Source organism: Fundulus heteroclitus, chromosome 16 (assembly GCF_011125445.2).
Source record: "Fundulus heteroclitus isolate FHET01 chromosome 16, MU-UCD_Fhet_4.1, whole genome shotgun sequence".
Classification (NCBI taxonomy): domain Eukaryota; kingdom Metazoa; phylum Chordata; class Actinopteri; order Cyprinodontiformes; family Fundulidae; genus Fundulus; species Fundulus heteroclitus.
The window spans coordinates 11,496,462-11,510,785 of NC_046376.1; the positions used below are offsets into that span (position 1 = coordinate 11,496,462).

The 14,324-nt window shown below is 37.6% G+C and overlaps 1 protein-coding gene across 1 annotated transcript; it reads left to right on the forward strand.

The window, feature by feature from the left end:
• The first annotated feature begins 399 nt into the window (after window positions 1-399).
• Window positions 400-12,170, forward strand: LOC105932721 (alpha-2,8-sialyltransferase 8F). Its single transcript, XM_036148718.1, has 9 exons — window positions 400-560; window positions 3,398-3,445; window positions 3,649-3,711; window positions 7,619-7,696; window positions 7,849-7,923; window positions 9,390-9,534; window positions 11,300-11,412; window positions 11,500-11,592; window positions 11,673-12,170. Exons 1-9 carry the CDS (start codon window positions 466-468, stop codon window positions 12,148-12,150), a joined length of 1,188 nt encoding a protein of 395 aa, XP_036004611.1. The 5' UTR covers window positions 400-465; the 3' UTR covers window positions 12,151-12,170.
• The last annotated feature ends 2,154 nt before the right edge of the window (window positions 12,171-14,324 follow it).

Consider the following 14,324-nt stretch of genomic DNA (forward strand, 5'->3'; position numbering starts at 1 on the left):
TCATCTGTAAAACATTATGAAATGAGCCGTTTCCTTTAAATTAACCAGTGTCAAAAAATATGTTTGATATTTATATTCATATTTTGAAGATTTTTTTCTTTGGGAATGAGCCCCAAATCTTTGAGGTCCTTGCTATAACCCTAATTTGTAGCTCCATCCACAGGTTCTCTGCAGGATTCAAGTCAGGACACTGATGGGGCAACCCCTAAGTATTAATATTACCATCACAACCGGAAAAATAAATCACATTTTAACACTTTAAATCTGCCAAAGGTGTGTCACTTGATGCTTTGACAAATCTGTCAAAGTTCAACACTGGAGCAAAAGAGATTAGCTGAAGGTATTCCATGAGGGAGGAGATAGTTTGTGTAACAGAGAATACATAATGAGTGACAGTCAGGTGAGATGGAGAGACAGATGGCAAGAGAGGCGACAAGAGACTGAGGTTAACAGTAAGAAACAGATATGAAGGGTCGGACCGTGAAACTGCTGCTCTTTTTGAACCTCTTTTTTATGGGGGGCCTTTTGATCCTTCCCATTTGGATGACCATGGAGAAAGTGTAAGTAAAATTTCCATCTAAGGGATACAAACACACATTTTGACCTGTTTGAATCTTCAAATATCATGTGCAAATGGAGGAAGGAATCCTGATTCTGGGGTTTGATTAAAGTAGTTAATAATGCTGATACTGTAGCAGAAGAAACAATTAATTAATGTTTTTTTTTCTTTCTTCCTTTCTTTTTGGTAATATTTGCAATCGTGTTTGTCTCTAATTGTGACACTTTCTAAGTAAAAAAAAAAAGAGTTATAGAGAAATAATAACTAAAGAGAAATAATTCTTTAGTTGACTAAAAAACTTGCCCAACATAGCAAAATCTTATTTTTATTGCGTGTGAGATACACTTACGTTACTGTTACATTTGAGAGAGAAAAACTGTGGAAATTGTTATGCTTAAAAAAAAAATTAAACGTTTTATTTGTTTTTTTTAATTTTAAAATATTTTTTTAATTGTTTAAAAATTGCATTGTTTGCAATTTATTGCTCATATCTCCAGATTACAAATGTATTTTGTTGCTTCCTCCTGAAATTCCCAGATTTGCTGGATGCTGTCTTGTTCCACTGTGAATTCATGAGTCACTAAGTCTGTGGAGATTACTCTAAACAGAAACACGACTCCTTTGAACTGTACAAGGGTGTGGGCAGTGTGAACAATATTTAAATAAACACTTGTGTCATTTTTACAGTGACATATTTGCTGACTTTGTCTAGCTCTACATCCAAAGATTTATATTAAATTTATAAAAAGTAAAATCGTTGAGTCTGCTTCTAATGCTGCAATTCCAATTCTGTCCTGTACGGCAGAAGGTTTGAACACGGTTGCTTTAAAGTAACAGAGTGAAGGGTCAAACACAAACCCAGTGTTTATTTTCAGGAGCATCATTTCAATGAAAATAAAAGTTAGATCCAGTTAAAGGGACAATACAAATTCCTCTTGTTGGCCCAAAATTTTTTAAAAGCTTTCTAGGAAATACTAATTATTAGTCTGTGACTAAATTACATAGTACGTCAAACTACTTAAGACATGAAATTTAAAGTTTAGGATTTGGGGCTGCAAGAAGAAGAACCAAGAAGGTCCAGGGTCTAAATCCAGAAATCTTTCTGCATGTTCTCCCTGTGGGTCCTTCCATGGGTTCTCTTCATGTACCCTGATTTCCTCTCACAGTCTAAAAACATGAAAACGTGATTGTTAAGTTAATAGAGCTTTTTAAATTGCTCTTAGATATGCATGATTGTGTGTCTGTGCTGCCCTGTGAAGGCCTGGCTACCTGTCCAGGGTGTATCTCACCGTTTGCCCAATGACCACTGGAGACAGACACCAGTGCCCCTGCACTCCAAAGACCCTTCAAGAACAGGTGGTTATTGATGATGGATTTGGGACTCCACTCTGGACTTCTATTTCTTGACTTTGGTCTCAACTTGAGACTTTCGTATCTTGATTCAAGACTTGAGTAGAAATATCTGAGGATCACCTAATTTGAGCAAGAATGACTCGGTCACACCTCTGCGGACTAAGTGCATCACTGGAGCCCTCTGAAAAAATCTTTATTAACAACATACTCCCAAGCTCTGAACTACTGCGTACAGCACATTTGAACTGTGAAAGACTACTGCCCCCGTCTTGAGCCAAAGAGCCGAGTACAAAGAGGAAACGGCTTTACAACCATCGACTCAACCTTTCACCTATTTCTCCTATGTGTCTCTACATTTCTGTCAGTGATGGGAAAACAGATATTCTGACAGTTTCTATCATGATGGATGAGTCTTGTAGACTAATGACACTCCTTCTCTTTTTATCTTTGGATTGGATCAGTCGGTATTCACTCAAATAAAACATAAAAAAAAAAGATAGCCAAAATGGAGCTATCACAAAAATTAAATTATCAGCTCTACAGCCCACAGTACACTAAGACAGCTGTAACAAAACAGGTCAGATGAGTATCTCTGCTTCGAGCAAATAAAACACAAGACACTTTCTGTGCAGGTTTTCGTTGTATGAAACACATTTTCATGTTATTCCTATTTTCGACTGTCCAACATGTTGCCTTCATCAATGAGGTAGACTAAAAACATGTTTTTAACTTAAACATTACAATAACGTTGTAGTTTACAAGGTCAAGTTTACAAATGTTAATTGGTTAATTTCTAACTGTGCCAAACTGTGTTTACTGCAGATATGTATTTCTGGTTCTGTTTTTTTATGCCTTTTTTAATCATAATTTAAGTTTTGTTCCTCTGAACCCACACATCTATGATATCAATCACAAGCATTATCAGAAAGATAAGCTCTTACGATCGCAGAACAGCAGCTTTTTTATTTTAAAGCTCCATACAGTCTGCATTCATTAGGTATTTTATTGAATAATATACACTCACTGGCCATCTAAAGAACTAGACCTTGCTAGAACTGGGTTTGACCCACATTGGCCTCCAGGACTGCTGTGATTCTTGCTGTAGCTTTGTTGGATGTGCTTGACGCAAAATCTCCTGCTTTACCACATTCCAAATACAGGGTTACGCTTTGGTGACTGTGCTGGGAAGTTGTTCTTATCATGATTTGAGCTTTTAGCGTTACAGAAAACAGCATATTTCTGGAGGTCACCATCAGATAATGAATACTTGATCACAATGTGATGAAAAAGGGAACAATCAAGAAACAGTTATTGCAATAATTATTCCCCCTTAGACAGTGACTAGTAGTTCTGGAGTCTGCAGAATGGTACTATATATTGTGCGTCAGTGTTTATGCAGGAAGATGTAGATATTTGTACCTGTTCAAAGCAAGTTTGAGGATGATTTAATAATCTTTTTACTATTTTCTCTCATTGGTGTCACAGGTTGGACAAACCTCGCCGTACTCTAATGGATACATGTAGCCTCTGCAGGTAAGAACAAGCTGTCGCTGCTTTTTCGTTTACTTTGTTTGTTCATCCAATCCAATCTACACTCTAAAAAGAGACTGCAGCTTCAACTTAATTAATTTCTTTCAATTGGTAATTGCTTAGCATTCTCCTTTTAGAATATAGCTACATCAGCAATACTCATTTCTAGAGTCTGGTCTGCATCTAGATGTGTTTATGTGTTTCAGGGAAAGGAAAAATCAGTACATAGATTTTTGCTCTCAAGCTTCAAAGACAGAGGAAACATCGAGGTAAGGATTAATTTATTTCTAACTGAACTAAATAAAGAAAAAACTATTTTCTTTTCTGAGGGAGTAGCCCTGAAATGAAGGTGTGGCAAAATGTCATAAAATTTAATGAGTACAAGAAATATACTTTAATTTAGCATTGAATGATTGGCAGCTAAATAAATTGCAGTAAAATCCAGTCATAGTCAATAAATTAGAATATATTAAACAGTGTGTTCTGACAAAGAGGCTTGTCAGAACACACTGTTCTGACAAGCCTTCTAAGAGGCTTGTTCTGACAAATAAGCCTCTTAGAGATGCATATTCTACTTTAGTAACAAATCAGTATATATTCAGTCACATTATATAATATGATAACCAGAGTCACTGAGGATTGTTGCACCTACATATCAGCTAAATCTTGTCAAGTGTACATCCACAAACCCGTCTGTCAACTTCCCTGTAACATTCTAGCCAGCCGCTCCATAAACTTTCTGGTTGCATAAAGATATGTTCCCTCTATGGTTAAAAGCGTTGATGGAGGATATTTCCCGCAAAAGGAAGGTTTCTCCGCTTAGGTCTTGCTCTCTTAGCTGATCTGAATGCATATATTTAATATTTCACTCTTTTAGTTATTTCTGTCTTATATTCTTTTGTTCTCGGTTTACATCTACCGTGTATGCTGCTTCTTGGCCAGGTCGTCAATATAAATAAGAATTACTTCTCAACTAACCGGCCTTGATAAATAAAGATCAAATAAATAAAACAATAAAAAGTGATTGCGGTGTTCAGCTGTTCTTCACTTCATTAGCACTCCAGAATTTAGCTAACACAGAATGACAGATTTGGCTGTAGTGTACAGTTATGTAAATGAGAACGATTCACTTAACCCTTGTGAACAAGTTTGTTTAAAAGATTTTTATAACATAAAGCATGTGGGGGAAAAAATCTTTGACAACGGATGATTTCTTTATGAAATCATCAGCAAAAATATGAATAATGTTGGTGCCTTGTTTGCCACAGTCTACAGGTTAACAAATTCTCCTGTGTCTGTAGCATCTGTAGTTGACTAAAAAGCACATGCAGGGTTACACAGGGTTCCATATTGGAGCCTCTCATATTTCATATCAACATGCTGGCTTAGATTATAACAAACAACAAGATAAGTTACCATAACTACGCAACTGACAAATATTACAATGTCACCTGGAGACTATGGACTCATTCAAGCACTGACTAGATGCATAGAACAAGTAAGTGCATGCAGTCCCATCATTTTCTTCCGTTTGTTACTAAGTTATGATTGATGGACCAAATGAGGAGCGGCCAAGAGTCAGCTCACAGTTTCAGCAATTACAGTTAGAAATTAGTTATCAAGTCTGAAATCTGGATGTAGGGATGGACCTGAATCTTCAATGCACAAAGTCAATTACACAGGCACCCCCGAACCAAAGATGGGCAAGCTGAATTAAGTTCTTATGTGCCACTTACCTGGAACAAACTCGCATAATGCTGCCAAAAAAATATTGAAACCCTGAGTTCCTTTAAATCCTACCTTTAGAAGTTCAAACCCCATTTATTTAAAGCTGCCCTCGACTGCTCTATTTAAACTATTAGCTGAAACATTATTAATTTCTGTCTGCAGTCATGCTTTTCTTTAATTCCCTTTATCATGCCACTGCATGGTACTTTATTAAGTGATTTATTTTATGTTATCATGTAAAGCACTTCGAACTGTCTTGTTGTTAATATGTAACACACAAATAAACGTCTCTTGCCTGGGTAAATCCACAGCATATTAGCTTTGTCATCATGTACCAAATCACAATTATCTCCTCTCTGGTAGCGTATTTGCATATCTCCTATTCTTTGTTCTCATGTAATGTAATAAAGCCAAAATCCCCAAAAAAATCTGCTCTTATTCACGTGTTCCTTTTTTTTGTTGTCAGACAGCATATAATATAATGCATTTTATTTGTTACTCACTTTACATTTTGAAAACAAAAACAAACATTAGCATAAACACACAATTAAAACACATTTGAAAGGTAACATAAGAGCCAGGTTCTCCTATAAAGAAATATTTAAAGACCACATTAAAACTGTTGAATGGCTATAAGGACTTTTGCATCTCTGAAAGAGCATTCAACGGGCTTGTGGCAGCAGCACAGCACCCTGGGTTATGTTCGGTGGGGAAGAAGTCAAACCGGTTGTGGAGAGGAGAGCAAAGATGTTAAACATAGATCGAACTGAGAAGTTCCTTTAGGTTTAGCTGAGATGACATAAAGCCATAAACCTGTTTTACAGCAAATCTGCCAGCGGCAGGAATAGTTTGGGGCTTAACTGTACGTTGTCAGTGAGGACATGGTTGAATGGAATGGTGTGATTTTTCAATTGGGCACAGTTTAGATATTGGAAACTCAATGCATCCATCGTTAACGCAATAAGAACGCACGGCCAGACAAAGCAACACCTCTCAAACACTAATCCCCCTTTCTGAATAACTTCTACCCACACACTGAGTCATGAAATTCCTCCCACTGCACCAAGTTTCATTCAAGGTGCTAAGACAAATGATAATGAAGGGGATTAACTTAAGACAGCTGGTAACGGCAACATTCCTGGCTAGAGTTCAAATGAATTGTTCCTGTATGAGAAACGTTGAAAGTGTGCCGTCTTCTAGCTCTGAGGCATGTCTGGGTTTTTTTTGGCACAGTGTAGAACTGTGCCAGTTCTCTGTAATTTTGCCAGGAAGGAAGTGAACGCCTATGATATTGGTAGCTCTCACTCTAGTTGTCAGGACATGCCGTGAGGTCGGGGTGAAGCTTTTGCAACATGGATGCAGGAAGAAGCTGTGAAACATCCTGCTGTTTCACAGCTCATGGTCCAGATGTTGCATGTCGAACTGCTCTTTCTGCATTTCAGTTCGGACCCTAAAACAATCATTAATAAGCTTTACTTTTAGTTATATGTAAAGGTTTGCCGATGAGACTGATTGTTTCTTTGGTTTCAAACAATTTGGAGTCTATGTATAACAGGGCGGTAGAGGAGCTGGTCTGGATAAAAGAGATGTTGGTGCTCTAGAGTAGGAAAACTTGCGCTCCCTCTCTTTTGAAGTGTATCTTCCTCAGTACCGATCTGCTGACTTGTTTTTAATTGCTACCTGGTGAAGAGCTTCCCCATCCATGAAGTCTATGAACTAATCCCCCTCCTTCTCTCAGAAAGAAAAGGCTCACCCAGACTTTCATAGCCTGGAAAAAAAAACAGAAGAAGAGCTTGTTAGGGTGACAAACTAGTTTCCTTTATCTGCGTTTGTCAATTACTATAGTTCTAGATTTTTAGCATTACTGTTTCTGTGAGTTGCTTCATTTCAAGGATGAACTGAGTTCTACTTTTGTTCATCCCATGTTTTACTTTTTTATTTTCGTGGCACAAGAGGCCTTTATTGGAAAGTAGACTGACAGGAAACAGGGTTGTTTGCACGACGCCTGCGCCACCATCGCACCATGTCATCGTCCCATCAAAGGTGGCACTGTGGGCTGCACACAGTTCATGTTTGTCAGGTTGAACATTTTGTTTTAAAAACAATTTAATAGAAAATATTGGTGCCACTCATTATTGGCTCGTTTACGGCTGTTTGTGCATGACGCTGTGGTACTCTGGGATTCTAATTCAAACATGTTTCACACAGTTACTGGTGTGTAACTTATCACACAGATATAGAAGAGGTTAAATAAAACAAGGAAGCTGAATAATTTTTTTTAAGTATGTGTTATGTCTTTCCTTAAAGAGGATCCCTTTTCAGAAGTGGCTATGTGTTGTAAATGCATGCATGCTCCTGTAAATAACAGACCAGCAGTGACAAAGCTGCCAAAAAGACACCTTTGTTATTTAGGTTTACAGATCTTGTAACCTTCTTTTTCTTCTGCAGTCCCAGTATAGACCAATCTGCGAAAGAGCCTGAGAAGCCACAAGACTCTAAGTCATCTGTCCCATGCAAAGACTGCAGGTGAGAACAAACCGTTGCAGGTTTTGCGTTAGTGCAGAGATTCTGAGAATTACTGTTTTACTGACATTGTTGCTTATCTCACAACAAAATCATGTCAGGACTCCACCATTTACAGACATTTTTATGTTTCTGCTTTTGCAAATGTGCTGCAGAAAGAAAATAACCGAAATGCTAAAGCCTTACTCTAAAGACTGGAAGAAACACGGGGAAAAGCACCACGAAATAAGGTAAGTATATCACTCTCAAAACCTGCTGCAGCCTGATATTAATCTCATTCCCCCCAGCTTCCTTCCTGCTAAAGAGCATTCAAAAAAAATTTAAACAGTTGTGTTTGTTAGGAGAACATGTTTTATCCCATCCTACACAGCTGTCAGTCAGCGATAATTTAACAGCATATTTTAATTTAGTAAAAGTCACAAAATTTTGGGGTAGAATGTAACAGATTCAGTTGTATTTTAGTCAATCGGCATCATTTTAGTCTTAGTCTAGTTTCAGACTAAACCTTAGTATATTTGTGTACATTTTAGTCGACTGATTTTACTGTAAGTTTAGTCAGCTAAAATAGAAATTACAAAGGAATGTTTTTTTAGGGCCTCTAATTTTTATACTTCTTTTTTTCAAGCTTTCTTAGTTTCTTTTTATCTTTCCATTAATACACTGTAAAGCACTTTGGATCCTCTTATAAATAATATTGCCTATCCTTGCCTTGCCTTTAAGGAAATTTGTTTCTTTGCATACTTGAAATATTTAATTTTCTACATAGTTGTTTATTTTTTTGTAAGTATTTAAACTGGTTTTAGTTAATATAATTTTACCCTTGCAATGTACTACTCTGGGTTGTGATTGAAAGCCAATGAGCAAGAGGTCACCTGGGTCAACATAGAGATAATCTACTGTTTATTTACTCTTGTGGACCCTTGTGGACTGGGTCGAGGTATTAGAGATACTTGGAGGAAATTGGGAGCACAGGCAAACTCCACATACAAAAGTGTTTCTAACTCCTATTTGCTTTGTTATTTGATACTGTGGCTCTCTGTCTAAAAATCTGTCAAAAGAATCAAATTAACTTTTTATTCAATTCAATAAAATTTTATTTATATAGCGCCAATTCATGAAGCATGTCATCTCAAGGCACTTTACAAAGTCAAATCCAATCAGATTATACAGATTGGGTCAGATTATGCAGATTGGTCAAAAATGTCCTATATAAAAGGGAACCCAGTTGATTGCATTAAAGTCCCGACAAGCAGCATTCACTCCTCCTGATGAAGCGTAGAGCCACAGTGGACAGTCCTCTGCATTGTTCATGGCTTTGCAGCAATCCCTCACACTGAGCAAGCATGAGGCGACTTTTTATGTGGAGCTCTGACACTTAAGACTGGTGCCGCCAGCTCAAAGAAAGAAGCAAAGAAATGAAACTAAGTTGCTGTTAGAGCTCGTTGTACCAGTTTACTTAACTACTCATTAGCAGAGGAGCCAGTTCAGATATTCAGCTATGGCTAGCTGCCAGTTTGTTCAGTCCAAGAAACCTTAAAACGTTTACCCAAATTTGAAACAAATGCTCAACGTCTTCATTTAACAAAAAGAGCATCTTTCATTTATTGGTTGATAGATGGGCTATGACATAGCTCACCGTTTTGTACCATTGCCAGCTGCTCAGCACTTGTAAATACATTTTCTTATGGTTCCCCAGGTCTCAGCTGAACTTGAAGGTCAGTGGTTATGAGAAGGCCATCATTACTCAGGAAAACACTCCAGTGGGAACGACGCTCGAAATGGATGGCCAGAAAAAGAGAACTGCCGAGGTGAAAGAAGGGCATTTTAACACATTTTTGAAGGTAGGTTGTTTTTTGTTGCACCACTTCCAATGAAATCATTTGTTGGTGACAACACTTATTTTGTCACCAACAAACAGATTTGTTTTAGACTTGAGAATAATAGATTCTGATTTGCTAAGATGGTTCTTCACTTACCTTTTAGTTAAAAATGTAGAAATCATGTGTTCTTAATCTTCTCCATCTCAACATCTCATTTAAAAAATAAATATGCTTAGCTCAAATACATTTTTTTCTTTAGCTGTTTGTTTTTGGTATCTAACAAGGCTTTGCAATAATTCTTAAATTATTTTAAAAAACTGTTAATTTCTCCTAAAAAAAAAAAAAATTGTGCTACACATCGGAAATGCATTTTGGGTGGGAGAATAGCAGAGTTTGGTGTGTGGTTTGCATCCATGAAAAACTTGCCAAAAATCTTCTCTGCCAGTACCAGGCAGCTTTTGGTCTAGACGGTGTGATGATATTGGGCAGCATCTTATGTGCTGGAGAGGTTTTCAGTGCAGAGAGATATCTAGATGAGATCTTGCAACTAGTGGCAGTACTATATTTCCCCTTTTGAGGGAACGCACTGTCCTCCAATATGTCAACACTCTCCACCCATAGAGTGAGCTTTGTCAGAGAGGACATCCAGAATTTGGGAGTGGAGAGGTTTAAACCAACGTCCTGATCTCGATGAAGAACAGAACCCAGCCGTATGTGAACAAGCTGTCGACCAGGAATGAGTGACATGTTGTTTGGCTCCATAGCCCCCTGTCTGTTAAATGGATAAACTGTTATATCATCAGTATATGTAGAGTTATACCATCCGATCAAAGGCACCAAACGATTCAGTAGAAGAACAATTTGTTGGCATTGGCAGATTTAGCATGTTCTTCAAATACTCACCTCAGCTGTTCTAACGACAAATGCATTTTCCTTGTAATGTGGTTACTATTTAAGATTAAAATTACAACTATGAAATGTATTGCCCAGAATTAATTTTACAAAGAGAAAAAAAAGAAAAAACAAACAAATCACATGAAAATGTCCTTACTTTTTGTACTTAGTTTTGCATTAACAATACAGGAGGGCACCCTTTCTTTCAGATCACCATTGCCCTTGCTGCACATAAGTGAATATGACATTACTTTATGAATATTACAGGCAAATAATAATAATCCGATATTTAATATTTTCCCTTAGCCAGCTCCAAGTTTTTCATGAGTATTCGCTGGAAAAAACATGACCTGGAAAATCATATCAGCTGTTTCATTTTGTTTTGTTTTGTTGTTGATTTTTGTTTGTTTTTTAGAGAAGTTGGGCTTTCAAAGGGAACATTTGTGAATAAGTTATTTTCAGGATATAAGAATTTGCTGGCGAAAATGCATAATTTTTTAGATATTGCATGAAGTCTACAAAAGTGGATTGTGTTAAACACTGTAAGAAATAAAAATTTAAAAAATCAAGGCCTCAAATAGCAAAATTCTAATTTAAATCTAGTTTTACGTGGGGATTTAAATTGAATAGGACAGCCTTAAAGAAATTATAATAAATTATGACTAGAGAAATTGTAACTAGCCTTGAACTATGAAGAGTTTACTCCAGCCTAAAATTACAGATTGATTACCAATACCTGAAATAATTTTGAAAAGAACAAATCACATCAAAGATTCCTTTAAATATATTCCTACCCTTTGAGATGAGTCCTTAATACTTTTTTAGTTGTTGTGTGAATGAAAAATCCATTGTTCATCGTACAGTGTTTTATAATCTCTGTTGGTAATTTCAGACGAATCCTTTTGCAAATAAAACGTACGAACGTTGTTCTGTTGTTGGGAACGCTGGGATCCTGACAAACAGCACCTGTGGAAAGACGATCGATTCATCAGATTTTGTTATCAGGTGAGAAAGTTATGTGAATATTAGAAGTTAAAATATATTTTTGCAAATCCCATTTAATTAAAAAAGTGTTAACGTTACTTTTGTCAGATGCAACTTACCTCCTTTGACAAATGAGTATAGGGAAGATGTTGGCGTCAAGACAAACCTTGTGTCAGCAAACCCGAGCATCCTCCACCAGAAGTGAGAAAATTAATGCATTGTTCTAAGCTCAAGCAATATTATCTTTGATCTTTTTATTCACACCAGCTTTGTGTTTGTAGGTATGGCTCTCTTTTAGATTCTCGACGAGCGTTTATGGAGAAACTGTGCCAGTATGGAGACTCCATGCTTCTCCTTCCCGCCTTCTCTTATTCTGGAAACATTGCTGTCTGTATGCGGGCTTCCCACACGGTTAAAGATTTTGGAAGCCCCATGGAACCTATCTACTTCAGTCCACAGTACTTGAAAGATCTTGACACCTTCTGGCGCTCTCAAGGATGGAACGCCGTACGGCTCAGCACTGGCATGATCCTGACTAGCATGGCGCTGGAACTCTGTGATGAACTCCACCTGTACGGCTTCTGGCCCTTCGAACTTCACCCAGAGACCTTCAAGGAGCTGACCAACCACTATTACGATGACTTAAGACCAAAGGGGGGCTTCCATGCCATGCCGGAAGAGTTTAAGCTCTTGTTACACCTGCACAACCAGGGTGTACTCAAGCTGCACATTGGAGACTGTCCACCCAGTGAAGAGTAGTCTAACTGAGGGGGAAAAAAGCATGGTGCCTTCTCTGGGTGGGTGTTCCTCACGAACAGCTGTAGTTTTGAAATGAATGGGGGTCTGGGCAAGCCCTTCCCTCTGCCAACCCCAAAGAATCAATATGCAGGAAATTATTTGAATTCTGGTGTGGGATAAAGTCCAATTCACCAATTGCCCATCAATTGCACATGGAACACCACCCTAATCCGTTTTTTATTCCTGACCTGGGGAACTGCCGGTATGGCCCATGTCAAAAAACAGCCACTGTTGGTCAAACAAGTCGTTAACATATTAAATAAAAAGAAATATAAAAAAAAATAGACTCTAGTCATGGTAAAATAATGTCCACTCTTTAACTCGGATGGCATTTTGTAGTTTGTATTAATTTATTGTTTTGGTGTGTAAGACGGTTGTCACGAATTCTCTTGTTTTATCTTCACCATTCTTTGACAAATAACTAGTATATGGTGGCGTCTGTGGTTTGCAGTGTTGTACACTCGATGCTAGATTTGACTAATTTTACAACAGTGTTACCGTTAATGTTACAAAAACAAAAAGCACGATATAACAAGGGTGTACTTTCTTTTTACCATGACTGCCTGTGCCTGCTCAGCACAGCTTATTTAGAACAAAGAAACAAGTTGAAGTTGAAATCAAGTGAAGATTTGACTGCATATAATGTGAACAATTGTGAATTGTGCACAGTGTGAATGTTGCTGTTCAAAACGTTAACATTAGTAACAGTCCATCCTGAAGAAACTCTTGAATGCTAGTATTACTGTGACCACTGCTGTCACTGATCAATGAAGTTGTAATATCGTCTTCTGTGATGAATATAATAGTCTTGAAGTCGTAGATGACTAAGCAATTGAGAGTCAAAGGTAGGCTCATGCGAAAGCACAATGGAAGTGGAAATATGAAAGAAGTAAAAATGATTGAATATTTATCATGAATTCAATAAGTTTCTGCTGGTAGATCAGAATAGAATTTAACTTGTTTGTCAAGGATGCAAATAGTTTTTTTTCACAGACATCTTGTTTTCTTATTTTTAATTTCTAATTTTTTGTTTTGTCCTGAAACATGTAAGTGCGCAAAAGTCGCTTAGCTTTAATGCAAGAGCTTTGTTCGTGCAAGTTAAAGATTTGTAATGTGTTTGTGGACACAGTTTGGTAGGAATAGATCCATTTACTGGAATGGTTTTACAAAAGCTCCTATTTTTGTCTTTTAAATACACTTTTTAAAACTGTTTCTTATTTCTCAAAAGTATTCATTCCCTTTGACATTTTGTACCTTTGTATCCACAAACCTAAGTGTATCTGCTGGAATTTACAATACCACAAAGTGGTGCATAATTGTGAAGTAAAACTCATACCTGGATTTTAAATGCCTTTCCAAATAAAAACATAACAAATGTGTGTATCTGTATTCATCTAAGTACAAGAGACTCCGCCTTAATGTCATTTTTTCTCGGCTGTTTTGTGAAGGCTGCAGAGGTTTGAAACAGAACCTTAATGAACAAACAGCCGTACGAAGACCAAGGAACACAGCAGGCTGTGTCAGGGGGGAAGCTGTGAAAAAGTCTAACGCAGGATTTGTCATGATGTATAGTACTTTGGGTTTTTATGTTCTTGCCTTTCTGTGAGAAGTTTTCTTTTTAGGTTCCCAGTTCATGTGTTCTTTGTATATTTGGCTTCTCTTGCATTTTTTCTGGCAGTTCCATTCATGTTTAGAGACATTTCTCCTCCTGTTTCCCACACCCTGTCACCTTGCAATCCATTTCATGAGTTTCACTTGTTCCAGCTCGTTATGTCTCGTTTTCTTCCCCCTCGTTCTGCCTCATGCTCCTCATGCTTTCTCTGTATGTTTGTTTATCTTTTCATTAACTATTTCTATCCACCGTGCTGCCCGCATATCTGTACTTTGGTCTAGCTACAACAGGCGTGTCCAACTCCAATCCTCCGAGGTCAGCTCCTGCATGTTTCCGATCTGTCTGCTCCAACACGGCTGATTCAAATGAGAGATTTACCTTCTCTGTCTGTCATAAAGGTCTGCAGAGGCCTGCTAATTAAGCACTCATCAGGTTAAGCTGTGTTGAACAAAAACGCCTAAAACATGCAGGACATCGGCCCCTGAGGGCTGACTTTGGACACCACTGAGCTACGTACAACCTC

Bases quoted from the DNA above. Each gene is read 5' to 3' on its own strand.
- LOC105932721 (XM_036148718.1), top strand. From the start codon at position 466: ATGAAGGGTCGGACCGTGAAACTGCTGCTCTTTTTGAACCTCTTTTTT. The intron at 7,924-9,389 runs GTAAGTATATCA...ATGGTTCCCCAG, and splicing joins GAAAAGCACCACGAAATAAG to GTCTCAGCTGAACTTGAAGG. The intron at 9,535-11,299 runs GTAGGTTGTTTT...TGGTAATTTCAG, and splicing joins ATTTTAACACATTTTTGAAG to ACGAATCCTTTTGCAAATAA.